This window comes from Protomyctophum bolini (genome assembly GCF_963924005.1).
Source record: "Protomyctophum bolini genome assembly, chromosome: 21".
Taxonomy (NCBI): domain Eukaryota; kingdom Metazoa; phylum Chordata; class Actinopteri; order Myctophiformes; family Myctophidae; genus Protomyctophum; species Protomyctophum bolini.
In genome coordinates this window covers 8759601-8770396 of record NC_137882.1, presented here as the reverse complement: position 1 = coordinate 8770396, position 10796 = coordinate 8759601, and the positions used below count along the sequence as shown (strand labels likewise).

Genomic DNA, 10796 nt, shown 5'->3' with positions numbered 1-10796 from the left:
TATTGATCATAATGTCAGTTTCACCCTTCACCACATAAAATACCACATCAATCCCTGTCATCATCAGTACATTTGGCAGGTACAATGAACAAACTCAATATTCTATGTTCTTATGAATAGGCTGGCAATAGAAGTTCATTCGCTTGATTCACTCAGCTAGGGAATTAAACTTTCTAACCGTTTAAAAGGACAACTTCACCCATTTGATACTAATGCTCATGATATGGTACTATAGTCTACTCAGAGGAGGGCTGTGGACAGTTCAGAAACGTATCTACCAGTGATGTGATCGATGAGGAATACAAGCTAATACAGGGGTTCTCAACATTTTTGGCTGGGGACCCCCGGAAATGCTTTGGCCATGTCTCGCGACCCCCAATACAAATTGACACTACAATAGAGCGTCGCAGTCCCGTCCCCTAAAAAAACTGGCTTGCTATAATGGAAGCTATTGTTTTCACGTTAATACCAAATTAAATAAAACATGTTTAACGATGATGTCACTGGCAGGAGGGATCCTGAACTGTCCAAAGCCCTCCACTGAGACACATACTGGTGAAGTTGTCCTTTAAGTATACTGTTGGGGCTGGTTACATACAGGACAGCACTTTTATTGCACAATGACATAATGTTCACAAACACTCCTTCCTTTAACAATTGCAGAGTGCCAACCACTACGTATATAGCTTCAATGTAAAAATAAAAAAATTATATCTGTAGGATTTAGGAATCAGGAGTCTACAAATCTTGTAATTTGGTTTAAACTTACTTCCTGATCATGCCATTCCTACAGTCATAGTCATGTATTGTAACCTCTGTGTCCGCTACTCTATGAGATTTTGCTATTTATCCGCTGGACTATATGCCACAAGAAGCCAGTGAGATACATGTGTTGCTATGGCAACAAGCAGTGATTGAGAGACCCCGCCCACAGCTCACCTGGCTGATGGAGTGATGGCAATCAAAATGTTGGGGGCCATCTGGAGAGTTTGACTCTGTCAGTCCAGAGTGGAGGTGAACAGAGAGAGAGAGCCAGACAGTCTATACTGAGAAGCAAGAGGATTTATCCCAAGTCTTGCTATAGTCGTTTGTTGGATCGTTTGGATTTATGCCATTGGAGAAGGAGAACTTTATTTCCATTTTTGGATTATTTCCCTGGAGTTTGGATTTCGATTAAGGATGGACTTTGCGGAACAGTGTAAGGGTGGTAAGAGACTTACCACTACACATAGCTGCAATTTGCAACTCTAGATTTTTTTACAATTGGCTGAAAATCAAAATGGCGGCTAGATATTGTCACTCTTGGAATATTTTGGACAGAAAGTAGCTCATAACATCTTTACGGGGGACTTTTATGATAAACAAGCGACACCAGATTGAAAGAGGATAATTCAAGCTTGGACTGCAGCTGCAAAGTTGGTGAGTTTAACGTAATTTAAGACCAGGAGATCACAAACCAAAAAACATGCATAGGAAGTCGATGGAGGTTATTGCAACTCTGGATTCAGCCAATTGTAAAAAAAAATCTAGAGTTGCAAATTGCAGCTACACTACACACAGCATTGACTGGTTCCATTTGGATTTATTTTTGGACATTTAAGTTTAGTTTCAGACAGTGCCAGGACACTTTCCAGTAAACCCTTTTGAGGCAGTTTTATTTTATTTCGATTTCATTAAGTGAACATTTTGTTATTAAACTTTATTTTGCTTTTGATTTAATAAATTGCAGTTAAACTTATTTACTGATTCCTTTAGTGATTTGTATTCTACACTGACCCACCACCTCCCTCATTTTGCTATAATTGCGTCTTCAATTGTTATTGTCGCAACCGTTATAGTATAATGTATTTATTTTACTTCAGGCTTTATATTGTTAAAAAAAACAAAGCAGAATAACACATACCACAAAATTGATACTACTCGTTCATTATTTGAGCAACAATTAAATCAAAGTCTATTTAAATGTGTCATCTAGGGTCGACTCGATGTCCAATGTCTATCATTTGAAGAATTATTAGCAGATCATTGTTCCTCAATGTACCAAAGGACGACAAAATCTGGCTTAGCTGAGAAAAAATCAGACCTGTCTGAAGTGAGTGGTACTGTACTGTACTGTACTGTACTGTACTGTACTGTATGGCCTGTCTGTGTCTGTGTGTTAGGCTGTGCAACAGTGACACTTGGTGGTGAACAAACACTATAACGCTATTTTCGTGCTCGGACACAGCCAGGGACAGACCCACACACATAGCTGTCTATATGAGCACTCAAAAATAAAGGAAAGGACAGACTTTATACATTTCCAAAGCAACCACAACCCTAATTCTTCGACATAAAGCCCTCCTAAAAACTAGGACTACAATTATTTGCTTCTCGTGTTGGACATTGAGTGCATTATTTGAGATACATTTATACAGTAAATAAGTAGTTAAGTTAACCGTATACACAATATCAAAAACTGAGCAATTAATAAATTAAAGGTATAAACCTAGCCTATCATTCATATTCATTAGCAGCGCTATTATCAATTGAAATGGATGTTTTCTGTTAAGGCTATTTTATATTTTGTCAAACTACCGTGTCATGTGACAAAAATGTGTTGATATGAAACACACTTTTGTTACATGACATGGTCATTCAATGAAATATAATTTTGGTATTGTGGTAGCCAAAACAAAATAAGGAAAAACAATATGTGCCTAACAGTAGTGCAGACTTGTTGTATTGTATTCTGTTCAACACATTTCATAATAATTTAGAACATCAAATTCAGTGCTTCCAGCTACATAACCGTCCTGGAGGATAAATAACCGGGTTTACTTTAAAGCCGCACTATGTAGTTTGGGGTATCATCAGTGGCCACCAGTGGCGTGCACAGACATTTTGAGGGGCAGGTGCTCAATTGAAAAAAAGGGCACCTTGTGTGGCGTGTGGAACCGCTGGCTGCCTTGCCTTATATGTGAGATTTATAGATTTTGGGGCATAAATAATATATTGGCAGCTTTTAATCCAGAATTGGTCGATGTGACCATGTACCACATACTGTACAGTGTACACTGTAAAAAAAACAAAATTGCTGTCCAGAGGGCAAAAGAGCAGGTGCTCTAGCACTATCTCGTGTCTCTGTGCACGCCCCTGGTGGCCACTTTGGACACACATAACAGCCAAGGACTTTGACTTCATTACCCAAGATTCTCTGCAAGCATGTCGAGGACGTGCTGTGATTGGCCCAGTCGTCGGTTTGACTCACAGTTACATATTAGTTACTGCTTTAATTTTATAAAACGTTGAACAATTTGAATTCAAATGTTTTTTTTTTCCCCCCCCAGATCATAAATTATGTTAAAACAGTAAATGTTTAAAAGATAATATCAAATCTTATGCCTTAAATGGACATACAGTAAGAAAAATGTTTGGCGCTTTACAGAATGTAATATATCTATGAGGTCATTAGCCGAGCCCTTAGTTTTGAGCATATACAATAAGTAGTTGAGCACTTTGATCAAATACTAGAGATACATTATACTCTATTTTTTTTGCCAAACAGTAAGACATGAAAAATACTGTATGTATGTACAGTATCAGAGCTAAACAACAGCGTTGTTACCTTCTATCCTAAGCAGCAATTATAACAACAAATGCAGTAGTACAGTATCTACAATGATAAATATGTCCAATTATTTAAATGTATCTTTAGACTGCCCAGATCTTCATTAATCAAGGATGCCACCTAAACCTATACAATTAGACCCAAGCTTTAGCAACCATTTTACCTCATTTAGCACTGTAAACGCTTCCATCCTGAATACTGTACAGGACAATAATTAATTACCCTTGGTAGAAAAAAATAATACTGTGCTGAATAAGAATAGACATACAGCCTGATTCCAAAATGCAAAAGATCATCAACTTGAACAATTCAGCTGAAGCAACATTGTTTTCTCAAAAGAGAAACTTTGGTCCCAATCCTCGCCCTAGCTTAAAAGTTACGAGAAATGTCTCGAATGGACGGTGAAGCACTTTTTTCTAATATAGAAATTCTGTTTACTACATCCTAAGCTTGTCTATAAAGATCTACTCATTATTATTTGATTAACTATTAATAATATATATTTTGGAGTAATTGGAGTTCTTATGATTGTATTTTGAGGATTCAATATGCCAAACATTTTCGCATAGCCTCTTTACAGTCTTGGATACAATGTAAACAAACAAAGTGCAACCAATTACTGTATATGACAAATATATAATCCTTCAGGTCATTGACGACGAGGTTCTGTCCTTTAAAAGATATGTACTGGACGTCTTGATGAATTTTAGGAGTCACCTGCTTTCCTTTCTTTCTCACCTGTACGGAAACCCAGCGAGGCAAGAAGAGGTTCCACACCTTGAGCAGTCCCCATGCTCCTCACACGCCACAGTCATTTGGTCTTTCCTGGAGCTTGCGAGAGACGATGAGGACGGCGGAGAAGGATGCAACGGACGCATGGAATAGCAGCTGCCACATGTTCCTCAGGCCAAACAGGTAGGCATTGCATAGGATATTCACACTCCACAGAGTAAAGGCCATGATTTTCTTCAGGGATGAGTGGAAAAGGTACAGATGGCACTGTTGGCATATATAGGAATCATTCAAATACATGGATGACGGTAATAGAGGGTTTTCATTGTGTTAATTACGCACGCCAAATAAACATGATTAAACATGAATAAACATAAATAACATAAATAAAAAAAAATGATTGACGTGCACTTTTACCTGAGAAACACAGCAGAGAAATGCCAGGAGAAATGCCACGACATTCCATATGCCTTCATTGTCGTCCTACAGTATGAGGAAAACAATAGAAATATCAGCAGTGTTTAAATGAAAGGCGTTCCTACTTCCTAAGATTTACATTTTTTGCTGATACCCTTAACACCCCGAACGCCCGGGGGTATTTAGGACCATTAAATCAGGGCGCCCAGCGATTTGCAGCTACGGAGCACATTTCAAGATGCACCAGGCGCCATCTTTGATGTAGCTGAAGTAGCTAGATGGAGTTAGAATTGGACAGATTGATTTAGATTTAGATCAAGAGTTATTCACGTTTTAAGATTTTTCCTCTCATCCACTAAAATGGAGGGGGACCACTTTGGATGACGTCCCAACCGGACATGACATTGAATGTTGCCCAACAGGCGCTCCCAGCCTGTGGAGCGGTGTGCTCAGTTATGATATCATATCATTAATGATCTGTCCTGTGATTAATCTTTTAATCGCTTATGCCGCTCAGGGTGTTAACTGCACAAACAGGTTAATCATTAATGTAACATTTCTGTGGCAATACAATACACAGTTGTACACTGTTTGTGCCCAAGGCAAAAAAAGTTACCTCGTTAGCTTGCTGGTATGTACATTATAACTATTTCCAAACAAATTACTTCATTTATAGTTACAAAAGTACCTTGGTTAAATACAAATCAACAAATACTCTCTGGTGGTTTGTCTCTAACAATTGTCAGCTCTTTGTTTTTCCTTTCTCCCTGCTTTGTCATTCTTCCTTTTTGCTACCATTAGTTTTCAGTATGGAAACTTTGTTAATGTACAGGTACATTGTAAAATGTTATAAAATATATAATTCGTTGCTGTCTGGATGAAAACACCTAACACTCTTTTGTTGCATAAATCAATGCTATAAACACCATCTACGTCTGTGTGTCGAGTAAAAACAATATTGAACCAATAGAAAGTATTTAAAAAGTGCTTTGACAAAAACCTAACTATTTGAGCTGGATGTTTTTTCATTTCCTGAAAAATGTACATTTTGCTTAGGTGGTTTCTTCCAGACAGCTATAGAGATATATTTTTTTATTGCAAAGCAAAAGTCAATACTGGCCCATACTTGGAAGCTGTATTCTATGAGGTGGACACCACGGATGAGATTCAAAGATGCACACATGATATTAAGTACCAGGGAGAGGATGCCTGGCGCAGTAACGGGTGCCAGTCTCAGATTCTGACCTAAGTGACAAAAGGAAAAACACACGATCATAAGTAAACAAAACACACTGATATTATTTATTTATTTTTCTTTCTGCAGGACATTGTATTTTCCTCTGTAGGGAACAACTAGGCAGCTAGACCAGGCAGAATTAAATTAACACTATCCATCTGAAACGGAGAAGCCAAAGACATGTTGTCAGCAGAAAATATCTTTCATCTCAGAGCTGTGGGGTGAAAGGTTTAATACTGGATGCTTGGAGTGAGGCAGTTATTAACATTATATGGCTCTACTCCTTCAAATACACATGTGTTAGCTGCACCACTGTTCTAGTCTAGTGGTTCCCAAATTTTTCAGGTCGAGACCCAAAAGAGAAATTACCGGTAGACGTTTGCCCGGGACCCAAACTAGTGAAAACAGCAGATCTACAAGCACACAACGTGGTGCCTCGATGCAGACAATCTGCTGTAATCTATATAAAACTGGGGGTCCTTGAAAGTAAACGGTTGAGAAGAATCACAGGTGTATGTGAATCAATGCCATGCCTGAGTCTTAAGGCCTATTCATAGTCCAGTTTTCGGTGAAGAGGTGACCACCGAAATGGTGGTTAGTAAAAACAGAGATGTGTTGTGTTAGCGCCGGTGACCACATGTTGCAGTTTTCGATGGTCACCTCTTCACCGAATGCTGGACTATGATTAGGCCTCTACCAGATTCAGGTAGCTGCTTTATATTATATGCTCGCTGGGTGTGAATCAATGCCATGCATGAGTCTTACCAGATTCAGGTAGCTGCTGCTCTATCTGCTCGCTGGTGGCCCCGTTAGTTAGTTGCAGTTGCACATCCTCCACGGTAAGGACTTGTGGGGGCCGGAGTCTGAGCTCCTCCTGGACCTCAGCCAGCGTGACCTCCAGAGCCGGACCACCACTCTGGTTGTACTGCTGCTTCAGCTTCTGAATGGTGCCGTCTGTCCGGTGGAACACATAATGCCAAACATAGTGCTTATGGACGATTACCCAATTTAAGTTGACGATTCATTGTCATACAAATAAATGCGATTAATGATTTAAAGTAGCTATAAGCAATATGTTAATTTTATTTTTGAGGGGCACCATTAAACACGGGTTTAATGTTTGTCTTTAGTTCAATGTTTGTTTTGTAAACGCCATTGACAATGAAGCGAAAATTTACATCATAATATGCCTCATTACGTCATATTGTCTCTTTATTGTTAATGGCGTTTAATGTTGAAATCACAATTTCATCACCTAATCAACATGAGACATTAATATATTAGCGCCCCTCACTTCACACGGGTGTGATTTTTGAGTGGTGCAACCACTCCCTTATGGTTGTTTTTCACCACCTGTGTGTGCACAACCTAACACACACACACACACGCACACATTAACTGTATATAGGATGATTTCGGGTGTGCCAGTACACTGAGTACAGTACAGTAGAGGGACCCCCACACAGTAACTCTGTCATTTCTCAACCGTTTCGGACGCGGGGCGGCATGCCGGAACCGGGCCGACGCCCTGTGCGCGTTCCTGGGGGTCTGGATGTTCCGGGGACACCCCCCCCCCCCCTATTTGGAAAGAGCCACTATATATGCTCACAATGTGTCGTAAAGCGTAGATCATTTTGAAAATTTCTTTCATTCTGGACAATGAGTTGTATAATTTTATGCCAATATCTTTTGTACTTTTACTCAAGTAAATGTTGAATACCAAAGACTTTTACATGTAACAGAGTATTTCTGCATTGATACTTTACTTAGGTAAAAATGGGAGTACTTCTTCCATCACTGGTCAGGCCTCTGTGCAATGTCACAAAGCTATTTGATGACATTATGCAGCTGGCACTTGGTTCAAGGTTGGTGTAAAATTACAAGTCAACTGCTATGGTCTCCCAGTTGAAACTGTCATCGCAATTTCCTTGTAGTGGATAATTGCAACAATGTTATTATTAGTCTAGTTCTAATCCATGTATTGTTGTTGATCATTTATGTCAAGCCTGACAGTGATCTCTGAAGGAATCTTAGAAGTGTCACATGATGTGTGTGTTGCCACATGACTGCCAGTATGTGTGAAATCATAGGCTGCGTTCAAATTCATTCCCTATGCCCCATATAGTGCACTACTTTGGGGTGCCGCCATTTTGTCACTGTGACAGTTTTAGATTAGCTATTATTTTCACTATTCTGCTTACAAAGAAATATATAGGGCTTAAAGGAGTAAGCCTTGCAGAGCCATGAGGCCCATAGGGCAGGAGCCTATCTACTGTTTTTGTAGCGTGAGGCAGCTTGATACATACATGACACAAGTATGTCGCAGGGATTTACCCCCAATCCAACCCTTGATGCTGAGTGTCAAGCAGGGAGGCACTGGGTCCCATTTGTATAGTCTTTGGTATGACCCGGCCGGGTCATCGACGGGTCATCGAACACCCAACCTCCCAGTCTCAGGGCAGATGGTCTTTGCATTCGTGGGCCAATAATTTGATGACCGGGTCATCGGTCAGTAGCAGAATCAATAGGAGACTTTTTGAGTCTCGTATCGGATAAGTCATCAAATTATTGTCTCAAAAATGCGACGAAAAACATGACAATCTCCACGAATACAAGGCTTCATGGGGTGTGTGACTGATAGAAAATAAGTCATTTTTGGGTGAACTACTCCTTTAAAAACACTGAACATTTTACACGTACCAAATTCCAAAAATGGATACGGCCTGGCTGCCAAGGCCACCGCGGTGCCGTGGAAGCGCGCAGTGAACTCCCAGCGCAGGTCTTCCAGGAAGCAGAAGGCCATGGCCACAGGGAGGCTGCTGTGACACACAGTCATGTAGGATACACCCTCGGAGCAGACGAAGCTGAATGAATGATAGAGGAGAGGTGTTTAGTGAACAAACAGCCGGCCACGGCTTGACCAATATATGGACACCACAAATCAAAACCACAATGGAAACAAGTCCCCAGCACTTTTTTTGTGTTATCCTTTTAGTCTAAATGTCTGACTGTACCTCGTGCAGTTTACATTTCTGACTAATAAAGTATTAAAGTAATCAAATTAATCAATCAATTGTAGTTGTGACTACTAAACTTGTATGGCTCTCTTTCTCACAATGGGTGCCATCTGCTCTTGACTGCATGGCAATGTATTGCAATAGTTCAAATGTAAATACAATGCTGTAACCTGTCCTGGTGGTGTGTGTTTATTATCCCTTACCTCATTATCCTTGGAGTCATTCCAAATGGTTGGATAGCTTATAGATAGGCTAGCTGTATTACTAGCTACAACATAATGTAATAACATAAAGACCATCTGCAAGCTGATTTTCTTCCCATCCTCTTGGGTTGCCATTAGGGAATACAAGAACGCTCTCCCCCAAAACACGCTCGCCTCGGGTCAAATCCGGCGACCACGGAACGGCCGCCACCAGGTATTCCTAAACGTAACCTCAGCTAAACTATGTCAACTCAAAACATTAAGCTTATTTCTAAACGTAACCGCAGTAAAGCTATGCATAAGCCTAACCTTATTTCTCACCGTAACCACTGTAAACTATGCCTAAACCTAATTTTATTCCTAAACCTAATATTTGTAAAACAAATTAAATACCTCTGAACCTCTGGGGGCAAGCGGTCCATTGCGGTTCAGCGATTGTGTTTCAGGGCGAGCCTTCTGGTCACCCCATAAGGGTCAGGGTGCCTTTTGTTTTTCAATTAGAAGTAGAAATGGAATTATCCATAGGCACCCTGCCCCATAAGGTACCAAGCAGCACTAGTTTATATCCCAAGATATAAACTATAAACATGTGACATGAAACAGTCTTAATGTGGGTGTTCATGAGTCCTTACTAAATGTTGAGGCTGTGGCCTTTGAAGGTCCCCTTCTCGGGGAGCAGGCCGAGGGCCTTGCTGATGGTCCTGAGCTGCTGCTTCCTCTCCTGGAGCTCCTGCTCGTGCTCAAAGTCTGTGGAGGCTGACAGGGGAAGTCCATCCCTGACCCGAACCACGAAGGCAAACAGGATCAGAGGCATGATCCACAAGGTCCATGGTGAAGAGACAACCTAGAGACAGTAGACACCAGGTTGACAGGACGAGTCAACATCATCCTAATGTAATTGTCTACGAGTATATGTTTGAATTGAATCCATAGGCTAGGAGTCGGACCACAATGGAAACAAGTCCCCAGCCCTTTTTTTTGTGTTATCCTTTTAGTCTAAATGTCTGACTGTACCTCGTGCAGTTTACATTTCTGACTAATAAAGTATTAAAGTAATCAAATTAATCAATCAATTGATTGTAGTTGTGACTACTAAACTTGTATGGCTCTCTTTCTCACAATGGGTGCCATCTGCTCTTGACTGGCAATGTATTGCAATAGTTCAAATGTAAATACAATGCTGTAACCTGCCCTGGTGGTGTGTGTTTATTATCCCTTACCTCATTATCCTTGGAGTCATAATTTCAAATGGTTGGATAGCTTATAGATAGGCTAGCTGTATTACTAGCTACAACATAATGTAATAACATAAAGACCATCTGCAAGCAACAGTTTAACTGTGCATTACGGATGTGACTTTCAAAATATCAACTGTGAACAGAATTTGAACTTCGTAAAATAAGTGAGCAGCAGATTTTAATCAGATTAGCAAACAAGCTAGCTAAATAACAATGTTACTACTGGGTGTAGACAGAGGAGACAAAACAACATGCGAATTGCGAACACGACCACACCATAACACTGTATCTCGTACGGGAAGTCAAGAAGGACAAAAGAGATTTAGTACGACGTCGCCGATA

General features: G+C 40.3%; 1 protein-coding gene across 1 annotated transcript; it reads right to left on the bottom strand.

Moving 5' to 3' along the window:
- sec22c (SEC22 homolog C, vesicle trafficking protein) lies at positions 1 to 10694 on the bottom strand. Its single transcript, XM_080793182.1, has 8 exons — positions 10437 to 10694; positions 9849 to 10060; positions 8697 to 8860; positions 6762 to 6950; positions 5886 to 6004; positions 4760 to 4825; positions 1550 to 4609; positions 1 to 1222 (listed from the first exon to the last, which is right to left on the bottom strand). Exons 2-7 carry the CDS (start codon positions 10028 to 10030, stop codon positions 4409 to 4411), a joined length of 921 nt encoding a protein of 306 aa, XP_080649308.1. The 5' UTR covers positions 10031 to 10060; positions 10437 to 10694; the 3' UTR covers positions 1 to 1222; positions 1550 to 4408.
- Positions 10695 to 10796: the final 102 nt, after the last annotated feature.

Coding starts and splice junctions, on each gene's coding strand:
- sec22c (XM_080793182.1), bottom strand. CDS start 10,030: ATGCCTCTGATCCTGTTTGCCTTCGTGGTTCGGGTCAGGGATGGACTT. Junction 8,861..9,848: donor GGCCACAGCCTCAACATTTA/GTAAGGACTCAT, acceptor TCATTCATTCAG/CTTCGTCTGCTCCGAGGGTG. Junction 6,951..8,696: donor GTATCCATTTTTGGAATTTG/GTACGTGTAAAA, acceptor TCCACCGGACAG/ACGGCACCATTCAGAAGCTG.